This window comes from Hydra vulgaris, chromosome 09, assembly GCF_038396675.1.
Source record: "Hydra vulgaris chromosome 09, alternate assembly HydraT2T_AEP".
Lineage (NCBI taxonomy): Eukaryota > Metazoa > Cnidaria > Hydrozoa > Anthoathecata > Hydridae > Hydra > Hydra vulgaris.
The window spans coordinates 45399303-45412215 of record NC_088928.1 but is presented as its reverse complement, the minus strand read 5'-3'; the positions used below and the strand labels follow the sequence as shown (position 1 = coordinate 45412215).

The following is a 12913-nucleotide window of genomic DNA, read 5'->3' as shown; positions in this document are numbered from 1 at the left end:
TTTAAACCAAGTTTATGTAATACAAACAACATTCGGTTTATATAATTGAATTTGTAACCTTAATTCATCAATCTTATTATTCAGAGACGTTGTATTTGTGTACCAAACCATGACTTCTTTGCATTTTTGTCCACTGTGTTCATTGTTTATCTTTTAACCAAAATTCTTAAGTTAATGAAAGTTTACTGATTCAATATCTGTCTTATCGCTCAGCAACCTATTAAGGCTGTGAATTCCACCACTGAAATAATTTATTTTATTGCTAGTTTTAAAGTTAAAGCATCTTGTGCGGTTTAAGTATTTTTTAGAAGTTTTTGGAAATTTTTTGGATATGAACATTTCAACATTCGTTAGAGGACTTATTTTAGATTATGATGTTGTAAATCGTTTCCATACGATAAGTCATGTTAATAAAGGGAAACTTTATGTAGGAATTGAAATACCAATAATAAAATGTTAAAATGATATATTTAATAGTCACGTTTTTTTTGTTATTGTTTAAAAAACTATAAGTATTGTTTAAATAGAAAATATATATTCAATTTAAAAAAAAAATGGATTTTAAAGCGTGCTTAATGGAATTTTACGAAACTAAAAATTTGCCTACTTTTATAGTAGACGAAACTTTAAAAACAGTAGAGGGTAATTTTAAATAAACTCTTGTTTGAACGGTAGTAATTAAATCAAAGTAACTCGTTCAAATAATAGAGCTAATATAGTTTTTATATATGACCGAAATAAAAAAGAATTTGATATATTGTTTAGAGTTTGATATGTTTAATATGTTATAAAAGATTCTTTTGAAATTGGTTGTTCAAAGAAAGCGTATGAAAAAAAACATTTAAAAAAATCAAAGAATAAAACTCGAAGAACTCGACGCAAACAAAGTTTATCGGATTATATCACGCTTAAAAATGTATCTAACGCTTTAAAAGTGGTTTCTATGTTATACAGTTGGAAAAAAGCATGAAAAGGGAAAAAATTGACACCAGCTACCGCCACAATACCTAAAGCGTCTGTTAATCCCTATATATGCCGTCAGATAAAATATTTGAAGTATATTAAAAAAGACATGTATATTATTCGTGTAAATTATTAAGACAATAACAATATACATTAAAATTGTTTTTTTCTTCTTTCCTTTTGTCTGCTTTTTTTGGTTTGATTCATAGCTATTTTTTTTTTACCGTTGCAATAATCGTATATCTATTTCGAAATGCATACAGGTCTGGATTGTTTTGTTATATTGTGTAATAACTACATTTCGCCTTTTTCATCAATTTTTGTCAAGCAATTTTTTAATAAAGTTAATTTTTTTTTCCCTTAAGGTTGATAACAAATATTTTTCCATTACCATTTCATGTTATGTAATAACCATTTCATTTTTACATAACCATTTCACTTTTTGCGTACTGGACACAAAGCTTGTTTCATTATTTTTATAACAAGCTTTGCATTACCAAAGTTTTTATTTGTTTTTGAATCATGATGTCATCTATAGGTCTGTGAATAAAATCATACATTGCTTTGATCTTCTGAATTTGTTTAAGTAAATTCTTTTCATTTTTACTTCTTACATCAAATAAATATTTTCTTTATTATTTTCTTTATTGACAATAGCCGGAATGTTATTAATATCAAGTATTAATTATTTGTCCCTTTCACATTTGTTATTTGTTTTTAATAAAATGGTATCTTTAAAATAGTTTATAATCTTATTGTTTGTTAGTACTTTTTTTTTAAATATATCGTTATGTAAAGGAATTTCTTTTGTTTTCATAAACAATATATTCCGATCCAGTCTTTCATAAATAAATGTAATTTTATGTCTTTTTTAAACAGTCGTTTAGCAGTAGGATCAAGATATTTAAACAAATTAATTTTTGCTTCCATTTAAAAATGGAAGCAAGTTTAGGTGAACTAGTTTGGAACAATGAGTCATTAAAATTTCAAAAAACTGGAAGGTCAGCAATCAGTACAAGGAAGATAATTAAATTTCATCGTTATATAAGTAATCTTAAGGAATAAAGTAGAGTGTAATAAAGTAAGCCGCAATTGGACCAGATAAGCTGCTATTGGTCCAAAGAAAACAAGATTTGTTATAAAAAAAACAAAATGTTTTGTTGGCCGGTCATAAAACTAAATTTTAATATAATTTTTTATTAAAGTAATAAAATTCGCAATAGTTGGCTTTTTTTTCCTTATAAAAATAGTTTGTTTGTTGTGTGTAAGAACTTTTTTGTAATTTGTTATAGTTTATGTTGACTGTGTTAGTTTGCATGTTTGTTTGCACTCCGTCAACAGTTTTAAACAAGTGTTGTATTTTAAAAATAAAGGTCTTTGTTAGAGTACGCTTTCAGTACCTAAACTATCAAAACAAAAAAAGAGATTTGTATCTTTTGTAATAATACTCTTCAAGACTTCCTTTTTTCTTTAGTAGTTTTGTTGTTGTATACAATAAAAGAACCGTTTTTCTTTATGTGTTTAATAATGTAAACACATGTTTGGTTTGATATAGTTCGTCAATAGCGTAAACTCCAATAAAATGATCTTTAAAATTAGGTTAATTAAAATAACGAGTCAGTGAGTCATTAGTGCACATTATTCTTGTTTTTCTAAAGAAAAAAAAACTTGAAATAAATGTTGTTACAATAGCGTGAAATATATCCAAATAATGCTTTTTTATCAGGTGTTCGGTTTTTTATTATTCCTTCAATGTTACTTTTAACTGATTTCTTTTTAAAAGCGCCACATAGTTTTTCTATTAGAGAAGAGACGCTTGGTAATATTTTTGTTGTAAAAGTATCAACGAATTTATCATTTTGATTGGCCCAATTTTGAACTGTTTTAATACCTCTTTCTAACAATAGAATAGGTAGCTTTGATTCGTAATATACTGCAGTAATGTTTTCGTTGACTTGTTCTTTTTTCAATTTGTCAAATTGTTCCAAATGATGATGAAAGAGTTGTGGTTGTTCGAGCAAATTTTTAAATTGACTGTTTTTAACACACTCTTTGATAGAATATGAATTAAATGTAATGCGTTTTGAATTTAATACGTGTTCTAGAAAAGCATTAAAATTTTCGTATGTATAATGATCCTCCTTAGTAATCTTGGCTTTTATATCTTTTAGCTACTTCTAATAGCTCAATTATTATGAATTTTTTTTATGACACTGTCAACTCAATTCTTTTTTTTTGTTCTTTTTTATGAAAAATTTTAGTTAGCTTTTTTTCTTACACGTTATAAAGTTTAAAAATTGTATACGTTTCTTTTATATTAAAAATGTTACGCTATTTTAGTTTTGGTAGTTGGATATTAAATTTATATCAGACAACGCTAAAAACGAGCACGACGGGGAATCAGTTGCATTAGAGAAATTTCTTTGCAATCGTTTAATGATCAGCAGTTTTTTCATGCGCAAGTATGGCCATGCGTAAGGTTTGATAAATTAAAAGAAAAATATCAGAAAACGTACAAAGTTTGCTATCAAAAAATACATAAATTTATGATCCAACAAATCAACAACAAACACATAAATCAATACAATCAACATATTAACAAATACATGGACTTATGATCCAAATTTGGATATGAGTTTCGATAGCATTTTTTGCGGTGACATGAGAGTTTATTTAATTTTCCAATTAAAAAAAGTTCAATCAATGTCGTACTTTATTAATATGGCATTATCAAAAAAGATCTTTTGAAAAAAATTAAAAATGATACAGATATACATTATTTTGATTTGAATCATTTCTATTTCCCTCAAATTTGAAAATCATACTATTTTTATAATGAGGTACCATGTCTTGCTCATATTCGACGCGAAAATTTATTTAAAAAAGAACATTTAGAACACAGCCGAAAATATAAAACAAGAATGTATTTTTTATATTTAGAAGATTTTATACATGGATTTACAAATGACGATAATATTGGAGAAAGATATAAAGGCTAAGTACGTTTGATTATAGAAAATAATAGATGTATCTATTAATAAAGAAAAAATAGATAAAATCATGACTTTGTCTCCTATACTTTTTACTTTTTTAGATTTTAAAATATTATAATTTTGAGTAGGCGTATGGACAGTATAAAATCCATTATGAAACAGTTTGTCGTTGTATGAAAATACCAATCTGTTTAAACCTGGGGTAGTTTCCATCCAGTATTAAACATTATTGTTTTAAATCTTATTCGTACGAATGTCTCCTCAACTCATACGGAAACGAAAGCTAATTTTTAAAAGTCATCTTTTATTTATTTTTTCACGAACTGCAATGACTCTGTGCTGCTACTTGATAATATTGTTTGTATATTTTAATATAATGTTGCAATTTTTTTTAATGGGTTTATAGTTTTCTCCAACACTTTTTCCATTATTTTTGAAAGTCTTGATTAATAATTTGACAAAAATGATATATGCAGTTTCCCATTTTAATTCTTAAATTACCAAATCAAAATAATGTCAGGTCAAATTTACAAGTATACTTTGATTGTTTTCATAACCTTTTGCAATAAAAACAAAATAAAAATTGATATAATCTTACTCTTGTATATGCAAATGTAAACCTCATTTTTAAAAATAAGATTGAATAATATCTTTTCACTCTTCAAAAATGTTATTTAAATGATAAAGATTGTGTAGCATAGGATGCAATTTGTTATTAGGATAAATAAGCTGAATAGATTTTTCTGAAGATTGATCGACCCGGTTGCTAGTTATTTTTATTTTTTGTAAAATGAATTGATGACGGAGTCAGGTAACTTTATAAGGAATAAAAAACACTTTTTTTAATTTCAAATTCATTTAAAAATATACAGGCTTTTTTTATAAAAAAAAATTATTTTTTGTCTTTCTCGTTTTTCTCTTCAAATTGTCTTCCGTTTCTTTTGCTTTTTAAAATACTTATGAATTTTGGTTTGCAAAATGTTCAGCAGTTCGTTTCAAATTTGATTAAAATTTTTATTCTGTCCGTTTTTGTGTAAGCTGATAAGCATAGTGGGTTCTACTGAAGCAAGTCTGTCGTATTCTGCATAATACATCTCCTCATCGTCCTTTAATAAACGAATATTAAATCCGCTAAAAGATACTTCTTTAAGTATTTTTATTATATTATTAGCGAATCTATATCTCTAATTTTGAATTTTTTTCTAATTGTGATAAAAATAACTCTAAAAACTTTTTATGTCATTATTTTTTACTTGTTTTTATTATTTTGTTGAAGTTTTTTCTCCTTTATTATTCATATTTTTAAAGTTAATGTCATCTTTGTTTAACTTAATTTCTGAGCAATGTAAGTAACTTAATTTGCCTTGTGTTAGAGAACATTGATTTCTAATGTAGGATGGTAATAGAATTAACTCTTTGTTCATTTTAAAAGAATAAATTACTTCTCTTTTTAAAAAATCAAATTGCTCCACAGGATTTATTGGAACTTTTGAATATTAAAGTTCTTTAAAACCTTTTTCACGGGTCAAATCTATAAGCCATAAATTTGAGGCTGCCAACTCACCAAATTTTAATAAATATTGTAATTTGTTGATATAAAGTAATTTCAAAATTATTTGTTATTTTGTCCATTTTTTTTTGATTAAATGGAAAAAATTGGTGTTGATATAGTTTTTATTTAAAGAATAAAAAACAAGGATAAAACAAGTTTAGATAAGTAATATTGAAAATTTTTAAAATTACGTTTTGATAAAACACAGTGTAAAATGAAAAAAAATTTTAAGTGATTTTCTACTACTTTGGAACTAAAACTTTGTGTTTATTGTGCTTTTGCATATAGGATTTGTTTTTTTTTTTCGACTTCATCAGCCTAAATATTGTTCTGTTTGCACTTATTAGCTATCGTTAGTAGTGGTTTTGTAAAAATGTAAACAGTTTTTTTCATTGTCGCACAGAATTTCAAGCAACTAGCTAAGAAAGTTTTACATTATTTTTTAGGGCAATTGGAAAGAACTAAAGTGATTTTTAGAACCTTTAATACACTTTATTGTTGTTTTCGTTGAATAATATGTTGTTTTAAAAGGGTTAATAATAACAACATTTTTTTTAAAACTGATACTGATTTAGATAAGTTTACCATACAGTTTTAATTTTAGTTGGAACTTCATTTATGTATTTAACATAAAAAAATTAAGGTACTTATACGTTTACATATCAGTATTTTTTATACTTCTCTGAACTAATAGTTATTTTTCCTTTTAGAAAAAGTAATAGGAAAAACAAAAAACTTCTGTTGGAAGTCTTCAAAAAAAAAAAGGTTATGCTTCTCTATTTTTCTTAATTTAAGGCGTTATGCTTCTCTTTAAAAAAGTATTTAAGTATATATATATTAAAAATTGTTAAACTTATTATTAAATTGTCTCATTGTTTTTATTACTTTAGATTAAAATGTACTGACCAAAATTTTTTTTAACATTTTTTTTTTTGATAAACATCTTAAGACCATTTCAAAATCTTGAAAATTTTAATAAAATTGGTTTAATTTTTATTTACTTTGACCGTTTCGTTTTTGACCTTTTCGAAAATTTTTTTGTGTTGGTAATTCTTTTTGACCAGTTGCTAAGTTAATGAATTAAATTTTAAAGGTTTATATCACTTCTAAAGTTATACTTTTAGCTCACAATTGCATTCATTTTATAGCTCTTTTAAATAGTTTATTTAAATTGTTTTATAGATAAGAAACAAAATAAAATCTAAAATTTTGTTTTTCTTTTTTACTAGCAGTAAGCAACGTCTAATACGGTTTAGTAATAGTAAATAAAATTCTAATTTTATTTAAAAAAGTATAAATTTATTTATCAAAATTCGGTTACTCATTTTAGTTATTAAGCTAAAGACTTTTGGTATTCTTTTTATCATTAAATGTAAAATAGTAAATATATTTAAATAATTTAAAATTGTCTTTAACTAATTAATTTAGTTTTTTTTTTAATTTTTTTAAATAACAGTAAGTTATAAAAGTTACCTGATTTTTTACTTTTGTTCCCTTTAGAGTAATAGTAAGTAACTTAATAGAAAAGGTTGCAATTCCTAAGTTTCTTTTACATTTATCTGTGACTGCATTAGTAATACTGTTGTTATTATGTTTCATAATAATGAAACTGAAATGGATGATGTTGGGCTAGAAGAATTCATTAGTGTAAATGCTACTAGGCGATTTGAAAATAATCGTCATCGAAATAAGAGAAATAGAGCTAGACGAGATGAAATTAATCGTCATCGAAATAAGAGAAATAGAGATAAACGAGATGAAGTTAATTGTCATCAAAATAAGAGGAATAGAGCTAGACAAGCAGAAATTCATTTGAATCCTAATAAGAATAATGTAGGAAATGCAATGAGACAAGGTAGAATGCATTGAATAGCAAGAAGTAATATTATTACAGATAATAATTATATTGGAGAAATAAATCAGATCTGTTCACATTGTGGTGCTAAAAAATTTTCTGATAAAAGTCTAAAATTATAGCAATATAGAAAAGATTTTCAATATTGCCATAATTCATTATTTATCTATTTATTTATTTATTGTAAAATATTTATACAGGTAATGCCAAATCAGCACAATAAATTAGGCTGATACCCTATTGGGCACTGATACATTAAAATATAAATAAATTTAACCGTTATTTAAGAATAAAAAAAAATTTATATTAACGTTTAAAATTTTATTTGCATTTAATATTATTTGGTTTATTCTGTTATATAACCGGTTGATGCGGTATAATTGGGTTGCAGTGTGATTTAAGTTGCTTAAACCACAGCAGGTAAAAATTGGCAAGATCATCGAGACATAAATAAATTTAGCAGCGTTTATTGTTAGCAGATATGGTGTTTAATTTAGTAAGCTAATACACCCAGTAATCTTATTACATTTAAAATTAAAATCGGCATTAAGCGAAAGGGTTAGATCTAGATGGATTCCTAAATACTTGTATGTTTTGGTATTGTTTATTTGAACTTCATTAATAAGAGGATTTAAGCGCTGGCATTTTAATAATTTTCTTGCGGTTCCAAAAAGCATTGCTTCAATTTTACCTTTTTGAAGGTTTAAAAATAAATTATTTATTTCAAACCCTTTTGATATCCCGTTTACGTCTTCAAGTAGTTTTTCCTCTATTAATTGAATTCATTATCAGCTAAAAAAAAATAACCGTGCCATCAGCATACTTGATAAATTAGCTATATTTTAAAACGTCTGATACATCATTAAATTCATTCAAAACTAAAAAAGGTCCAAGAATTGAACCTTGCGGAACTCCTCTTGTGATTTCATGAGACTCAAACACTTTCCCATTATACGCGACATACTGGGCTCTGTTAAATAGATAATCCGTTGTTAGTTGTAACGCTAAGCCATTTATTCCATAAGCTGGTAATTAATATAACAGACTCGAGTGGCTTACAGTGTCGAAGGCCTTATTTAAGTCAATAAATGCGGATCCGACAAAATGGTTTTTATTGATGCTTTTTCTGACGTTAACAGTAAAAACTGTTACAGCTGATTTTGTAGAGCGCTTAGATCTTAAACCAAATTGGTGATTGCATAGTAAATTATTTTCTTCTAGATAATTACTAATTTGTTGATGAATTATTTTCTCAAAAACCTTAGATGTAATAGCAAGGACAGAGATTGGTCTGTCGTTTAAGTATCCCGTCGTTTTTGCATTTAAAAACATGGCTGAAGAAGAAGATGAAGAAATTCGTCAAGCAGCTATTGAGGGTCGTTTAGTCTCAGTTGTAAAAATGTCTTTACTTGAAGGGCAAAATAGACGTCGCTATGATCTCTTTTCGCATATTGAACTTGGAGTTGTATTTGTTGGTGAAGATGGTGCACCACCTGCTTCCAGGCAAGTTGTTGCTTACCCAAGAGGTCATCCTCTTAAGACTATGTCAAGTATGCCTGCCAACTTAGATTTAGTGGTTTATCCTCTGTTTATCCTAAGAGGTGATGCAAGTTGGCATAATCAATTGGTTCATCATTGGTTAGAAATCATGTTACTCTATCTCAGTATTACAATTATAGACTTTCAGTTAAACAACTTTTTTCTTCGATCTTTAATGGCAAGAAACTGTTTCCGCAATATGCTGTTGATGCAGAGACGTATTTATGACAGGGCGCCAGCTTTCAGAATGCTAGAATTTTACAAAATTGTAAAATAGTCATTTTATATCATTTCACGAAAACTTCTGTATTATTATTATGTCCAAATTATTGCCCTACTTATAGACCTACTAAATATCTTCAATTTTTATCAGCAAAACTTGGTTTGCAGAATAAAATATTACTCAAAAGGCGAACATATTAAACTTAAAAATTATACGTAGTTATGCGCCAATTGTTCATCCAAAAGCGTTAATTTGATATAGAAAGTCACGTGGCAAAACAAATGGTTTATGTATTATAAATATACAGAATATAGTATGTACCGATAGCGTAATGGATAAGCTCAACACTTGTGCGTCGGCGTTAAGAGGTCTTCTTCTACAAGTAATCACGATATAAATTACTTTTAAATAAATGGTTTATAATTTTTATTAATTAAATATTTTATTAGTTAAACTCTTTAAAAATACTTTAAACTTTCAATAAACTTTGTGCTAATATGCCCTAATCAGTTTGTTTTTTATTTTGTTTTTTCATAGTTTGAAGTGATAACCATGATAAATCATGCATTAATTATAATAAATTAGCAATTAAACTTTGATTGCCTTTTGAGGGATACTTTTTTTTGCAAACCATCTTGTATATACTGCGTATGCACAGTATAATTTGGAATTTTTAAGATTGTTGTCAGTTTTTTTTATTGTTGGTCTAAGTATTTTGCTCTTCAGTATGTTGTCTGCTTAATGCCTTGTATTACAGTATGCAGTCTTAAAAAAGGTAAATATTTGTATTTCGACTGGTGTTTTTAGTTTCAGTATTAAAATTATTGTTATCATATATAATTTGTATTCTGCCTACTGAGCCTAGTGAGCTATTTATATAATCATTAATATTATTCAATATTATGCTTATTGCATTATGGTATAAACTTATAATAATACATAACCTTTAGGGTTCTTATTTGAATAAGCGATGATGATTTATAGCACAAAGCTTAGCGGCGCAGAAAACCGAAAACGATCTCATGCAAATAATGATGCTCAAGCTGAAATACTTTTAAAGACTGCTAAGTTAGAAACATATTTTAACTTTACAGATAAACAGCCTCGCACATCGCCAAGTGAGTTTGTTTTGCTAGAAAACCATACGTTTAAATAATTTTGCAAAAATACTATACATTTAGGTATATATTGTTACAGTATTTATTGCTTAAACTTCATATTGTTGTTTATGGTAAATACTGCTATGTTATTTATTATTTAATGTAAAAAGTTTATTTCTAAAATGTAGATATGTGGAGTAATCGCAACTTATGTTTTTAGTTGAAAATGTAGTAAATAACACAAGCATTCAAAATGATCACAGCTTTATTGTTAATAAGAATAATCTATCAAATCCAGAGGATCTAATATTCATATTATCAAGTAAGACAGCACTGAAAATAGTAAAGCTCCATTGACTACAGAATCCGAAGAACTAAACGATTCACCCTGTTTGTCCATGCATGAACATAACAAGTCCAAATATTTATTGCAAAATCTTAATTAAAAAATTGATATAATTTTCAAATAATATCTTTTGGTACATTTAAGTTATATAAAATTTATTATATTTTTTCTACAGAAACCAAAATGGTTACATATTCACCGTTAATAAAGATAATCTATCAAATCCAGACAATCTAATACTAGTAACTAAGAGCAGTACAGAAACGAGTAAAACTCTATTGTCTACAGAATTGGAAGAAATAATTGATACACCACGTTTTCCAATGGATCAACATAACAGTCTTTCTAAACAATCTATAGTTCCTAAGAAACCTTTATTTAAGTTTTTTAATTTTTTTCATGGTAGGTTACAATTATAAACATGTACATAGGTAGACTATTTTTTTTAGTCGCTTGTTATGTTAAATTATGTTAGAAAATAAATTATTAATAAATATAGTACACTCTGTACATTTTAAACGATATCTATATCCTCCAGTTATATTATATTATGCATTTATCTCTATTATCTAATTCCTGAATGTTTTTTGTAGAATTTTTTTAATATAATTTGTTATAAACTGTGAATAATAGCTTTTTGGTGTTTGTGTATTAAATAAATATATTTTTTCTTTAGAAATGACCCAACCAGCTCGATAGAAAATCAAGAAACGATTGATTATTTATCAATCAATGGATTTTACCAAAATTTAGAGAACAATTTCCAAAAGTCAAAAAGAATTTACATTCAAATAATTCGTGGGATAATATGTACTCGTTTTCGATATTTGTCAAAAAGTATTTTTGTATCTAATCTTGTTTATAGTGAAAAAATTAACCGAACATTTTTGATTTACTCAGAAAGTAAAGGATCAATATTTTGTGCACCTTGCTATTTACTTGGTGGCACTACATTGTTTGCCACAGTTGGTTTTTTTGATCAGAAAAAAGAAGAAGAAAAAATCAAACGTCATGTAAATTTACAACACCACAAACTGTGTGTAATGAATATGAACAAAAGAAAAGAAGTATTAAATAGAGTTGATCAAAAGCTTAAGTATCAAGTAGAAACGAAAATAAATTATTGGAAAAATTTATTGACAAGACTTGAAGCTGTTGTGAAATCCCTTTCTTTTCGTGGAATGTCTTTTAGAGGTGATAAGGACCGTTTTGGATCAGTTCATAATGGGAACTTCATGATGAGCTTAGAGCTTATAGCTCAGTTTGATCTTTCTTTAGCACAGCACATTTAGAATTTGGAAAAAAAGGAAATGGTTCAAAATTGTACCTACCATTCAATATATATATGAGCAGTTCATAAGTATAATGGCAGAAAATGTTATTCAAAAAATGGTGAAAGAAATAAAGGAAGCTAAATACTTTTCCATCAGTATTGATTCTTCTCCTAACATTAGCTACGTAGATTAACTGTCATTCATTTTTCAGTATGTTCAAAAGAATGGCTGTCCAGTAGAAAGATTTTTAGGGTTTTTACCCAATTCTGGTCATAAATCTGAAGAATTAGCAGATACTGTATTTTTAGTTCAAGAATCGCAATTACTAGAAATACAGTTGTTGGGTCAAAGTTACGACAATGTGTCTAATAAGTCTGGTAGATTTACAGGACTTCAAGCTCGCATTAAAGAAGTTAATCCTTTAGCTACATTCGTACCATGCTCGGCACACTCTTTAAATCTTGTTGGTGAATGCGCTGTGGACTGATGTATTTATGCTTCTGAATTTTTTATTCTGCTTAAAAATATTTATAAACTTTTCAGTGCTTCTGCATATAGATAAGAAATACTTCAGAAGAATTTGATTAAAACAGAAAATGTATCACTTAAAAAACTATCAGATACCAGGTGGTCAGCAAGATCTGATGCAAGTATTAATTTCAACAAAAATTGAATTGAAATAGTTAATGCACTGTCTTTTATCAAAGATGCTAAACAGAAAAATCTTTAACAAGATCAGAAGCTAATGGGCTATATTTAAAACTAGACAGTGTTGAAATAGCTATAATGGCCACATTATGAGGCAATATACTCGAAAGATTCAACAAAACTAGTAAACAATTGCAGTCAGTTGAGATTGATTTAGCAACCGTTGTTAGTTTATACGAATCTTTAATTCGATATGTATTAAATTTAATGAGTATGTTTGATATTTATGAAGAGAAAGCAATTAATAAGTCGGGACACAAAACATATCGAAAAATACGCAAAAGAAAAATAAAACTAACTGCAGATGAAAAAAGAGAAGGAGAAACAAATTTTAAAGTTCGAGACTCTTTAAGAATTAAT

General features: G+C 26.8%; 1 protein-coding gene across 1 annotated transcript; it reads left to right on the top strand.

Moving 5' to 3' along the window:
• The first annotated feature begins 10095 nt into the window (after positions 1–10095).
• On the top strand, positions 10096–11863 carry LOC136085513 (uncharacterized). The gene is made up of 3 exons (XM_065806826.1): positions 10096–10247; positions 10747–10953; positions 11248–11863. Exons 1-3 carry the CDS (start codon positions 10096–10098, stop codon positions 11861–11863), a joined length of 975 nt encoding a protein of 324 aa, XP_065662898.1.
• Positions 11864–12913: the final 1050 nt, after the last annotated feature.